At 39.8% G+C, this 13900-nt stretch overlaps 1 protein-coding gene across 1 annotated transcript in view; it reads left to right on the top strand.

Annotated features, from left to right (window-relative positions):
* The first annotated feature begins 3795 nt into the window (after window positions 1-3795).
* The window catches only part of GABRB1 (gamma-aminobutyric acid type A receptor subunit beta1), a 328236-nt gene continuing 318131 nt past the window's right edge, over window positions 3796-13900 (top strand). Inside the window, exons 1-3 of the mRNA XM_072973678.1 lie at window positions 3796-4182; window positions 4349-4440; window positions 4875-4942. Coding sequence (XP_072829779.1) covers window positions 4103-4182; window positions 4349-4440; window positions 4875-4942 — 240 coding nt within the window. The 5' untranslated portion in view covers window positions 3796-4102. The remainder of the gene's footprint in view (window positions 4183-4348; window positions 4441-4874; window positions 4943-13900) is intronic.

Raw genomic sequence — 13900 nt, 5'->3', positions numbered from 1 at the left:
AAACAAAATCTCCACTAGTCCTCCCTTTAAAGTGTGCTGTGTGCATTAAAGCTACACAGCATCTCTGAAATCACTTTTTAATAAACAGCTTTAGCTTGGACTCAGTATTTACAAGAATAAATGAATGAGCAGAACTAATTTGAAAGTGATAAGAGATTCCTTCCACTGACATCACCACCTCACTGCCCACCCCTACCCCTAGCGTGTGCATCCACGCTCGCGCACATGCACGCACACACACACAGACAATTCAGCACATCCAAAAGAAACGACCAAGCGAACAAAAATCCTAGTTCAGACAAACTGTGGAGTTGAGGCTGATGAACGGAGATGAAGAGGATTCACTAGAAAGGTTAATGCTGATTAACTGGAGGCTGTTGGCTAAATGTGGTGACAACAGATTTTCAGATGTTTTAAAGTTGGGACCAGGAAGAGGAGGTAAAGCCATCCATCATTTTCAAGTTTGATCCCAATTCAAAGTAGCAATTCAAGGCTGCTTACTCTAAATTCTTATCAATAATCATGTTCACTAAGAATATATGTAAGTTTTCTTGATCTTGAGACACTTCCATCCTAGTTAGATGAAAATTTTTTGTTCCCCTAAGAGTTGTCAGGAGAGGATGAGAGGATGACCAATGGCTCTCAGGAGCAACTTCCACAAAAAAAAAAAAAAAAAAAAAAAGGGAAATTGAGTTGATTCTTCAAGGAGGGAAGATCTTATTTAAGAGGACTGATTGGGGGAAAAATGAGCAACTTTACAGAGGAAGTAACCATTGGCTTTTTCAAGGCATAACAAATCTCATACTGTTTCTGGAGCTGTGATGTTTAAAATTCTTTCAATTATTTAGTTATTTCTCTGTATTATTTTGAATTTATTTTTCCCAATTAACTCCAAAAATTATTCAAGACAACTTACGCACTGTGTATATTTTGTGCAACATATCTGTTTCTAAATTAGTGACAGAAGAAAATTAAATTTAAAATTCTAAGGCATCAGAGAGAAATGCAATACATCAAAATGCTGATCATTAAGATCTTAAATAATGATTAAAGCTGAATTGTACCTATAATTCTTTGATTCCTTGTGGCTAAAGCAAATAAGGAAGTGAATGAATTTTAGGATCTCTATTGCCCATAAGATACAAGCTTTCAGGAAATGAAATACTTTTCAGAGCACTAGGATCTGGGAAATTTTTTCTCCCAAAGGTCTTCACACATCAGATACTGAGTGATACATTGGCTCCATCCTCAATAGCATCCTAATAATAGATGTGATCATAAATACGGCTTCTTGTAGTACCCTTCCACGTAAGTGGAGGGCATAATTTAAAAGCCACATTGAGTAAAACTGATCCCAACTGAGGCATGCTAAACATTAGGATTCAAGTATACAAAGTCACCAATAGTCTTAATTCTGGAATAAAATCTTGACTCATTGGCAAGCACTGTTGAATAAAATCCTGGTTGTTATTCAAAAAGAATTATGATCAACTGGAAAACATATATCCCAATAAAGGCTGTATAGATTAAACAAACATAGTAAACACCAAACAGATACATCGTTTGTGATTTGAATTTATTTACCAAGGGTGATGATTTGCAACCTCCAATGGTTGGACCAGTTGACAAACTGCATGTGGAAGGGGCTCTCTATTCTGTTTTTTTTTTTTTCCACTGTTGGATCGCCAACTGTTAGCATAGTATCTGACACTTAGTAAATAAATATTTGAAAAATAAATGAATGAACTAGTGAACAAAGTAAACCTCTATGTATTTCATTCTCTCCAGTGTAACTTTAGCAAAGAGCTGTGGAGCATAGAGAGGTACTGTGCTTCAGCAAGGACCTGAAGCATAAATAAATCTCTTTTACTCCTTAAGAGGAGATCAGTATGAATTAAAGAGAGGTAGACCTGACATACTTTTAAGAAAATTAAGAAACCTGATTGAGTTAACATTGGCCCAGGAAGAAATGGCCACAATGTTTAAGGTTGTTGTGAGGCTCCAATGAGAAAATGAAATTGATGTATATGTAGAATGTCAAGATCTACACATGTGCAAGTGTTTGTACAATTCTTTAAGCACCTTTCAAAAGTCTCCACGTCCTGACCTTTTCAACTCTCTGATGTCTCCTTTATACTTCTGAAACCTTGCACTAGTCTATCACCTCCTCTCCATGCTAAACGCTATTGACTTTAGTTCCTTTTGCTTGGGAATTGTAATAACCCTTCTTCATGTTTGTCATTTTCACTGTCTCTGGTTCCTCCTCTTGGGGTCTCTGCTTCACAGCATAGAGTAGATAGGTCCATAGATTCTGGGTTAAAATGCTCATTCCACCATTTATTAGCTATTTGATATTAAACTAATTACATTACCTTGATTTGTTCTCAGTGTCATCATCTATAAAATGAGAAGAATAATAATATCTTCCACATTTGGATGGCTATAAGGTTTAAATGAGATTATCTATGTAATGTGCACAATAACTGGCAAACACCCTACACTGATAAATGTTAATCATTCTTATCATGATTATTCTACCAGAACATTTTTGAAAACCTAAAGCTGACCCCAACGATCCCTACGTGAAACTGTCAGTGATTTCCAGAAGCTTACATCTGTGTGGTGGAGTATGTCACTTTCCTTATAGTCTGGCCTCAGCTTCCCTGCACTCTCATCACCCTCCATCTCTACCTCCACCCCTTTTATATTCTGCTATCATTTCAGGGTTCAGCTGTCTAAGCAGACCATAGGCCTTTTGGTCTCATAGTTTGTCAACATCTCTATCAAGTCAATTGGCACATGTTGTTTTCTCTTCCTGGAACGTCCCTCCTTCCCTGCTCTGCAAAAAGCTCTCCTTTGGAAACCATATCTACCTCTCTCTGGTAGAATTAACAACACTCCTGTCACTATATCAACTATCTAGAGATATACTGAATTTACTTATATTTGTGTCTGTCTCCCCTATTAGTCTGTGAATCTCTCTAGGCCTAGAATCCTCTTTAAGTCATCTCTAAGTCCCAGAGCACCTAGAACATAGTAAAGATTTAGTATACACTATTTAACAAATGAACAAACAAACGCCTAGCTGAGGGCCTCCCGCCTAACATGTGCTAAATGACATTTATCGAATTGCACTGACTGAATTTAATTTAATTCAAACAACACTTGCTCCCACAGAACCCCGGTCTACTTGCAAACAGAGGTTAAAGCCTCTGGGTGTTTCAGGGTCCTGTTTGGGGTAACTAATACGAGCGAACACCCTGGCAATTAAGATAGAGGTTTTCCTTACTAGAACTTAGAAGAAAAGTTGCGGGGAATGACCCTAGAAAAAGGATTGCCTGCCCGAGATGCTGCCTCATCGCTTGCTTCCTTCATCTCTCTTGCCTGGAGAGACAGAAGAGAGGAAGAGAAAAAAAGTAGGGGAGCCCGGGGAGCGAGTGCAAAAGTTGATCCGCCCCTCTTCCTCCCCCTCCCACACAGAAGGACAACGCTAAGCCAGGTTGTCCTAAAACACCTCTCAAGGGGACCTGATTCTTGGAGTCCTCAAATACGTCCTGAGTTTCCTTCTTCTCCGACTCTCCCTCTCCACTCACTTCATTCCCCCGGTCCCCCCGCCCATCACACAAACACACAAACACACAAACACAGGCAACCAGAGAACCGCCTCTCATCTAGACTCCCAGTTCTAAGACCACCGTGACTGTCAACAAAAGATACCAATCACAGGCAGCCTAAGCCAGATCCCTGGAAGTTGAGTTAAAAAAAAAAATCAGGTTGAAGGCAGAAGGGAAATGCACATAGCAACCTCCAATGCACAAAGAAAGATCCGTATATACACATACACGTAGGATCACGAGCAAGGAAACAGCAGGATATCCTTTACTACACGGAGGACGCGGAGCACCACAAACAGGAACTTTAAAGGGATTGAAATCTGTTGCCTGTTCCACTAGGAATATTGTTTGCAAGGCACAAGGTGTCTTTTGGTAGTGAGCACCCTCTGCGCATGCGCAGGTCCATTCGGGAATTACTGCCCTGCCGCCGACTAAGTTGCATTCCTTGAATCTTCGCAGAAAAGACAATTCTTTAATCAGAGTTAGTAATGTGGACAGTACAAAATCGAGAGAGTTTGGGGCTTCTCTCTTTCCCTGTGATGATTGCCATGGTCTGTTGTGCCCACAGGTGAGCTGCCGTTGTTGAATGTCTCTTTTTTTCTTGGTGTTTTTCTTCTTACATGCTTGCTGGATCATGTAGCTCATTATTTGGGGGGGTAGGTGTGCCTGTCTATTTTTATGTCTGCTCGCAGTTTGTGCTCATTCTGAATACGGTCCCTACTTCTTCCCTTCAGCGCCAATGAGCCCAGCAACATGTCATACGTGAAAGAGACAGTGGACAGATTGCTCAAAGGATATGACATTCGCTTGCGGCCGGACTTTGGAGGTAATGCTTCATCTTTTTTTCAACCTGTAACGCATATCTAGTTCTTTCCTGTCAAAGATAAATGTCAAAAAAAAAAGAAGAAGAAGAAGAAGAAGAAGCATATCATTTTCGTAAGCTTGCACTACGCCCTAAGCTCTGGCCACACATACACACGCGCGCGCGCGCGCGCGCACGCACGCCGGACCCCTAGTCGCAGGTGGACGAAACCCCAGGCAGAGCTGACCTTCCCCCGGCCCGACACACCCTTTGCATAGTCACTGCATCACGCGTGTGCCCACACCTGTTTTCCCAGGCTGTCCCCTGCAAGGGGTTGGAAGGGTGGGGGTGGCGGGAGCCCATTCGGAATGTACTAAGCGCAGGGAAGCCCCCTGTCCCCTCCCCAGCTTGTCACCACTCTGAGATTATGTCCATAATGTGTTCCACCTCCCCGGCAGGGCCCCCTGTGGACGTCGGGATGAGGATCGATGTCGCCAGCATAGACATGGTCTCCGAAGTGAATATGGTGAGTGGCCTCCCGACTGGCCCCGCAGCCGGGCTTACGCAGATGCGAAACGGACGGGTCCCCGTGCCCTCTGCGTTTCATTGGCGGTCACCTCGCCCCGGCCCCGGGAGTCCCACTCCGCGCGCGTTCCCCACTCTGGCACATACACCCTGCTGCCCTGGTTTGTATTTTCGACACACACACGGGCTACTGCGGTGTTCCGGAGAAAACGTGCTCCGCACTATTTGGGGAAGGACGGGTGCCTGGCGCCGGCGGAGCGGGTGGGGCGGAGTCAGCGTTACTTTCGCAGGGTTTCCTTTCGTGTTGCGACGCGCAGGGCACCATCTGCCGGCGGCTGGGCGGCCTGCACTTGGAGGGTCCCCCGGCCGTGGTCCATTGCCGCCTCCTCGCCAGGCGCGGTCCCCGCAGCCCGACCCAGGGCCTGCCACCTAGCACCCAAGCACACGGTGTCCCCTCCCTCCTTCCAGGCTCTCGCACAGCGAGTGGCAGGAGCAACAGGCTGAGACAACAGCCCATTCCTGCCAGCTAATGCGAAAGAGCTCAAGCCAGCTTCTGGGGAGAGGCTTGTATTGTTCCCACGTCGGGGGTGGTGAATTTGTCTCGCCGCATCTTGCGAATTGAAGTTGAAACGGAATGGGTCGAGTTTATTGCTTTGCTTTGCCTTAGAAACCTAAGCATGTGGAAAAAAACCTAATGATCAAAGAGACCGTGGAAAGAGGGATTGGGGGGATGCGATATAACATAGCGCAATTCTTTCCTTTCAGAGTTAGTATTCTTTATTTCATTTTTTCCTCCTCCCTTTCCGAAGCTCTTGCAAAATGGATTGAAACCATAGCTGTCACTTTCTCTATTGGCTGTTTCCAACCACCGTGGGGTAGCAGTTTTCTAGTTGTTAGAGTTTCTAACTGTTGCTTCTTGTAAGGCAGGGGAAAAGCCTGTTGCTTTTCTAGAATCAACCACCCAGGAAACAGCTAGATCTGCGTGAGCAAAATGCCATTTTTATTCCACTTCCGAAAAAAAGATATTGTGGCAGCAGAAATTTAGACAGCCTGAATAATTTAAAGACTAAAGCCTTTTGGGATTTTATCATTCCATAGCTGTAGAGGCTTTTGAATTGTCATTTCGTTTCATTACTAGTCTGTCATTTTATTTTAACATGCTAAGGTTTAAGAACGTTTCTTCTTTTCAGGGAATGTCAGGGAAGAGATACATATATTTAAAATTTATTGAGTGGGATTAGAATAAAAAGTGTGACGATTAAATTTCTGTATTTGATAGTTATACCTTCTGCTTTAAATAGCTTATTTTAAATACGATTTTAAATTTATACCTCTGATGGTGGTATTAGAAAACAATTTTGAAATATTACTGTATAATGAATATTTTCTGACTTGGAGAAGATTTTTAATAGACTCACTTATTTATAATATTCTGTTCATATACATGTCACTACCACAAAGCAACCCAAGATGCACTATTTATAAACACTGGGGAATGTTATATGCACATATACAAAGTTTACCCAGTCCATGCCATTGCGACTGGATAAATCAGAGGAGGAATTAGTTTAACAAGTTATTTGTATTATGTAGATAAATGATGATGGTATTTTCATTTTCAGTCATTTATTTTGGCACAGTGTTAAGTACCCACATAGATAATTTATAAAATAGGAGAAGATTCAGATAGCTCAAAAGGCAGTGGTCTGCTTTTCAGTGCTTTTCAGAATTTTTAAAATGTGTAATTCTGCTCACTATATACAAACAACTTTTCAGTTTAAAAACAAAAACAAAACAAAACTGAATCGAACAGGGAAGTTGCTGTTTACCAAAACAACCACCACAACAAAAAAGCTCTGTATAACCAGTTGTTCAACTGAATTCATACAGAAGCTCAGAAAAACAAATTGAATTTAATTGCTGTGCCACTGGAAATAGCTGTTAAAGATAGAGTAATACAATCTGCTTACTGCACCAAGTGTATATATGTACCTGATGTTTTAAAATAGTCACTCAACAGATAAACTTTTAAAAAATGCATTCTATTAAATTACTCATTACCTTTCTACAATGGTGTTAGAGACATAATGGGAAAATAGAAACCACTGAACATTGAAAGGTAATAAACCTTGGTTTGTTTATTCTTCCTTGTTTCTCTTTTCAGTGAAAGCTACCAACAAAACGTAAGGTTTATTTTTCCTTCTGTGATCTATGATAAAGCATTGAAATGCATAAATTGGAAATAACTCCAAAAAAATGGAAACAAAGACGAATTTTAGGATTAAAGGTTGTATATAAACACAATCTGGATAATTAGCCCTGGTTAGAAGCATTGTCTACAATATACTTTGATTTTTTTAGATAATACAAGTAGGGTTGAAATGTCAATGGGAAATAAGACTTATTGCTTTAGTACTAAGCATTTTTTTCAGAACCCCAAAAGGCAGTAACTTCTAAGGTTATTTAATAGGAAATTTTCAACAAACTTAACAACAAATATGAATGAACATTGAATATAGTAAAAATAATTTTAAATAAAATCCAGATTAAAATCCTTTACCTAAAACATTGCTCATTTTTATGTATTTATTCATTACCGTTATTACACACCCATTTCCATTGCTGGGAAAATGACATACTTGTACATTATATTAATGGGTTTGAAAACTAGGTTTGTTAATTTTTGCTCTTTTCCTACACTATGCTAAATGAAATATAATTCCAGACTGGTTTCTAACATTGCCTATTTTAAAGACTAACATCACATGAAGAGTATTTTCTGATTCATGTTCTTCAGGATTTAAAATGTTTTTCACAAATTTAAAAGAGAGAGAGAAAGAGAACTTTTGTAGTCAAAAACCTCTGCAACTATGACTTATTAGTTCTGAGCAGTGAATGCAAAACCTCTGAAGAATAATTCTGATGCAGGAAAGAAGCTATACTTGGGAACAAGACTTTTCTTTCAAGCAATAGTATTGATTAAATTTGGGAGAATTTTTCTTCTGGTCTCATGGGATGTATTGTGCCTGGGATAGCGACTGCATTCTGTTATTTTCTAAAGAGTCATCTTAACTACTTTCCTGTGATTTCTATGTATTTTATTTATTTTTTGAGTTTATTTTTTATTGAAGTATAGTCGATTTGCAACGCTGTGCCAATTTTTGCTGTATAGCATAGTGATTTGGATAAAATATATATATCCCATTTCATATTTTTTATTATAAGCTATTATAAAGTATTGAATATAGCTCCCTGTGCTATACAGTAGGACCTTGTTGTTTATCTATTCTATTTATAGTAGTTAGTATCTGCAAATCCCAAACTCCCAATTTATCCGTCCCCATCCCCTTTCCCCCTCAGTAACCATAAGTTTGTTTCCTATGTCTGCGAGTCTGTGAGTCATATATTTCAAATTAAATCCTTCAGACTTTTCTTTTAGCAATTTCTGCTATGTATACCTACACACACACACACACACACACACACACACACACACAACACACATATACACAAACAAGGTTGACTGAAAGCAACAGGAGGCAATTGGAGCAAAAGGGGACAATAGTCCCCAGAAATTGCCTTTAAGGAACCACTAACATCTGCTAATATAAGCCCAATAAAACATAGATAATAGTAAGCAAGTCTTCTCTTAGAGTAGTAGATTGGGGAAGCAAGATATTAACTACTTGCAAATAAAAGGTTGCACTCTGGTATTTCAGATTCCAATGACTAGATGTTGCTTCTTACTAAAGAGGCAGCTCTCCATCAGCAAGGAGGAGTTCCAACCACAGAGCTCTATTGTTCCTGATCTAAAGACGTGCTGGTCTGAGTGGCCACCCTCAGAAACTCAGTCCTAACTCAAAGACTCAACCCAGGCTGTTCCCAGTAATGGATGGCTGTCATGTATCCATTATTTCCTTCCTTTGTGCATGTGTGGATACACTCTTACAGGCATTACAATTAACAACAAAACAACGCCCCCCCCAAAAAAAACTAAAATGAGACCATTTTCTAAATAATGCCTTAAAAAACATACCTAATTTTACCAAATATCCACTATTGCTGTACTTTAAATATTTTATTCCAGAGGGTTTTGTATACCCTTCAACTGTGTCTAATTACTATCACAAAACAGTAACCAGCTCTGAGAAATCTCCCTCCTCCATTTCTCTAAGTCAGTGTTTCTCATTCTTTAGTGTGTGCCTGAACCACTCCGGGATCTCAAAATGTTAAAACACAGTGTCTGATTCAGAGGTCTGGGATGGGGTCTAACATTCTACATTTCTAACAACTCTCAGGTGACGCTGACAGCTGGTATGTGGACAGCATTTTGAAAAGCAAGATAGAGGTACATTATTCTAAGATCTGGAGCTAATAGAAAATGGACTTTTTTTTTCTCTTAAATTTCTCTAAGAATGGTATTTTTCCAGGGTTTCAAATTAAGTTTCAAGTTAGTTTCCAGGTAGTTCAATAGGTAGCTGTGCTCAAAAGAGAAAAAGAGTGTAGTTATTGATGACAAGCAGCAGGACAAAGACAGGAGCCTGGACGATAGGGCTTGACTTAGACTAACAAGCAGTCCTCCTAAGCGTGTCGATACTCGTGAGTCAGCCACCCTTAACTGATGGCTGTGCACATGTCGCCAAGCACAGTGACTTCGACAACACTGTCCTGCTGCTTTGCAGAACACCAATGACTTTTCTTCTTCACAATGAGAACACTGCACACTCGGTTTCCCCCCACTAGGAGCTTGCAGCAGCTTTGTAAAATAGCCTAAACACATTCTTGCTGCCTTCAGTATAAAATGATGGCAGCAAATTCTCTGAGGTTATAACAGAATTCCTTTGCAAATAGGGCAGATAGGTCAGTACCATTTAAAGGCATGAACAGATATCAGCGGTTAAAGATAAAAATACGTTTTTCTCTTATATGAGTAATCAACCAGGTCTCACTTTCGGGTGCTGGGTTACAATGTTATACTGTCTGGAGAAGCTACGAGAGGAAAACTTTCCCTTTGCCTTTCAGTTTGGAGATAACAGAAAGACATTTTTATACTCTAAGCTGCATCGTAGCAAGCCTATCCAGATTTTTAAAGTTTCAGGTCACATTTGAAGACCTGTGTTCTTAGAATTACAAGTCCAGACTATGTAATAAAGTGTGTAACACAATGAAAATAAATAGTGACATTTATTGAGCACATCCTATATATGAAGTATGACCATCAAACACTATGTTGGCTGATCTAAAGCTTCTCAATTATCATCTCCTGTTACAGATGGAGAAACTGAGGTTGAGAGAGACATAAGTTGTAAGAGATTAAAAAACTTATTTAGAATTTATGGATCTAGTGAATGGCACAACCAGGATTTGAATATAGGTAGCCTGATTCCTGAGTCTGGCTCCTGTCTGAGAGACAAGTGAAAAAACATTCCTCGTATTTAGATTTGGGAACTTGAGTGAGTCACTTAACTTCTCCAGGCTTCAGGTTTCCTCTTGTAAAATGAAGGTAAATGACATGATTGCTAAATCTCTTTCCAGTTCAAATATTCTACCATAGAAACTATTCAAGTTTTTAGACTCTTTAATATCAAGTCTTCCTCTCCAAATCATTTTCCTGTTAGAGTCTGCCTTATCCCATTTTATTCTCCGGTTAGATATGTTTATCAACAAGCATTGATTGAATTCCCAGTGTGTGCAAACTCTGGTAGTCTCCTGGGACCACTGGAGTAATGATTGTGGGGCCTCCTGAATGATTATTTTAATTGATCTAGGCAATATCATCCATTTTTTCCCTAGTTAAGCACATTCCCAAAGACAGCAACAAGAAATGCTGAATCAATGGTCTTCAGAATGAGACTTAACTGATGCCTGGTTTATATTATATTGAGAGTTGGAGGCAAGGCCAAATTGGAAATATCTCCATCTGATGTTGTCCATTGTATTCAAACTGGGATCATTGGTCAACTGTTGCAATAGTTTGCAACTATCACAAACTAATGAATGTTTCAACACTTAATGTGAAACAAAAGGAAACCTGTATTTTCCAAAATCTGAGTATCCCAAAGGATTTACCCAACCCATGTAAAATCAGGTGGTTTGGGAGCAAGGGGCAAAGCCAAGGTGTTCATTTCAGTTTAACATCACCTAGTATCAACTCTGTAAATGTTTGGTGCTTTTTGTTCTGACAGACCCCCCAAAGTCTTAATGGCACCCTCAAGGCACACATGAATGAAATCTTGTATTATCAGGGAAGGTACAACATTTCATAAGAAAAATAAATGGTATTAAATGTTTTCAAGTGATTTGAGTTTCAGTAACACAAGTGACATATACCTGCTTGAGGATAGTAGGAAGATGAATGCAATATGCTTGCAGTTGATTAAGTGTTTCCCTCACGAACTTTTTCAGAGCAATGAATCCTACTTTTTGTAATACCAGGGTTGAGTTTCTGCATTTTAGAATATTTCTGTTTTCAGAAGATGATGCATTTCATGAAGTCTCTTGACTGCTGGTTGCTGAAGGAAGTTATAATCAGTAGCATATAAAGCATCTATTATTCAGCACTTGACAGAAATGCTCAAGAAAGGGTTTACAACTAATTGCTATCAATGGTGACAACTTAGAAGGAAAAAGACTGGTCACAAAAAAAGAGTGAAAGATATATGGGCTTTCTTTAGTGAGCCCAATATCCCCTTCCTAGAATCCTCATAGTCCTCATTGCTTTTCTGCTAATAGTTTTTTCTGCTACCCCTCCATTAAGTGCCTAATGTATTTTCCCTCTTGCAAGCCCAATAAAATCCGTCATCATATTGTATACTTAAGATTAAAGGACATTTTTCCAAGAGCATTCCTTCAGCCACTCTAGGGGGTAAAACAGATACCGTCTCTGTCCTTATGGAGTTTATAGTCTTAAAAAAAAATTTAAAATCTCTCTTCTTGAAGTAAAGATTTTTTTCCTTTTGGAAGATTTTGAAACACCCATTGTTGGCTTGATCCTGGAGTATTTTGGTTCAACACATACTTACTGAATATTTAGCCTTTTATGATGGCCTGAACTGCACACTAAGGATGGAAAAATGACTGACGCGTTCTATACATTCAAATATTTCACAATGTAGAGGAGAATGCATAAACAAACAGCTATTTTTAAACAATGTGATCGGTGCTGTGATAGAAACTTGCATGTCCAGCATCCTACAGGAGCTCAGAGGAGTAGTTTCTAAGGCAAGGTGAAAGTTTAATGCTTGAGGTGAATCCTAGAGGAATGCTAGTTAGTACCATGTGTAGGCTGCAGATGAGAAAAAGAACCTTTCAAGCAACAGAAAGGGCATAAGCATTGGGAAGTGTGCCTGAAAACAGCATGGAGTGTTCTGGGAACTACAGATCATTCACAATTGTGAGGACTTAAAGGGCACAGGGAAGCTGGTCAAGAAATAAGACAGAATGCTAAAAGCAAGATGTAGGGCAGTGTTATTGAATGTTCTCACTTGTGTAAAAGAAGCTTCTCTCTCTCTCTCTCTCTCTATATATATATATATACACACATACACACACACACACACACACACACACACACACACACACACACACACACACACCTCACTTCTGGAAGCACACACAAGAAGTGAGTAACAGTGTAACAGTGCCTGTCTCTTGGAAGTGGTACCAGGCTAGGAGTATGACTTGGAGGGTTACTTACTGTTCTTTACATGCCCCTTTGAATTGTTTGATTTTTAAAAATCTTATCCATGTTTTCCATTTTCACTTTAAAAAGACACACACACTCCCTCACAGACACACATAGAGAGACAGAAACAGAGAGACAGAAATCAGTGATGCTGGAATGTGTATGTTGAGAAAATGAATCCTAATCCTGAAACACAGAACACCTGCTACAGGGTTTAACAAGAGCTATGTTTTGCATTTCAGATACATCATTTTGGTAGCTATGTCGAGGATGAAGTAGAAAAGGCTAAAGCTGGGGCTACCGTTCCTAGTTAAGAAGCATTAGAGGGTATTTCAAAGTTCAATTGAGAGGTGATAAATGCCTGAAGCGTGGTATGAAAAGGAATGAAAAAAGATATTCAAACAGAGGAAAATCAGAGGGATTTTGTGGTTAGAAGTTGGAATTTGAGAGGCAGTGATCATAGGATGCCCTATGGTGTTCCACCATCTGCCCAGGGAGGGAAACAGGAAAAGAAGACCAACCATCCTGTTCACCACTGAAATAGATATGCTTTCTGAATTAAAAAAATAAAAACTGTTGGAGAATACTGTCATCAGGTACTTGTGGGAACACTGAAGTAAAATATGGAGGTTGGAACGATCCTGGAAAAAATTAGTGCCTTGGCGATCCTTCTAGTTCTGTTCACAAATAAGGCAGTTTCTACAGGGAGAAATCCTGGGCCCATAAATGTGGTGGCTGAAATGAGCTGGTTAGAGATTTGGAGAAAGGGTGCTGGCCAAAGACAGAGAATGGAGTTCAGTCAACTGTAATCTGCAGCAATGTTGTTCTTTGTCTAGGAGGACCTAGACCCTGATAAGATTTAGAACCTACTTTTCAAATTCTCCAGGACAAGGGATCTTTGTAACTCTGTTTCAGTTGCTTTTATAAAACCACATAAGTGGGGAAAAAAAGGATGTGTGCGGAACCCACTTACACAGCATCTGCTCTCTTCTCCATCGCGGCCCGAAAATGATTCAGAGTCCTTCTGGAACATCGTGTTTTCCATGTGAAATCACATGACAGCAGCATGAGTTCTTGTAGCAAGTGTGTTAGGTAGCTGTTAGCAATCAGCTACTCCATCCTGACCTCCAGCGGAAAATAGTATGAGATAAGGTCCTTCAGATACAACAGAAAAGTTAGAGGCCAGACACCTTTTTCCTGATGCGGAATGGATTAATCAGGGAGGTTGCTAGGAGTGAATCCTGTTTGAATGAGAGGGTTTTTTTTTGGATTCTT

This window comes from Vicugna pacos, chromosome 2 (genome assembly GCF_048564905.1).
Source record: "Vicugna pacos chromosome 2, VicPac4, whole genome shotgun sequence".
Taxonomy (NCBI): domain Eukaryota; kingdom Metazoa; phylum Chordata; class Mammalia; order Artiodactyla; family Camelidae; genus Vicugna; species Vicugna pacos.
Note: the sequence above shows the minus strand (reverse complement) of the source record. Positions and strands in the feature narration are given on the sequence as shown.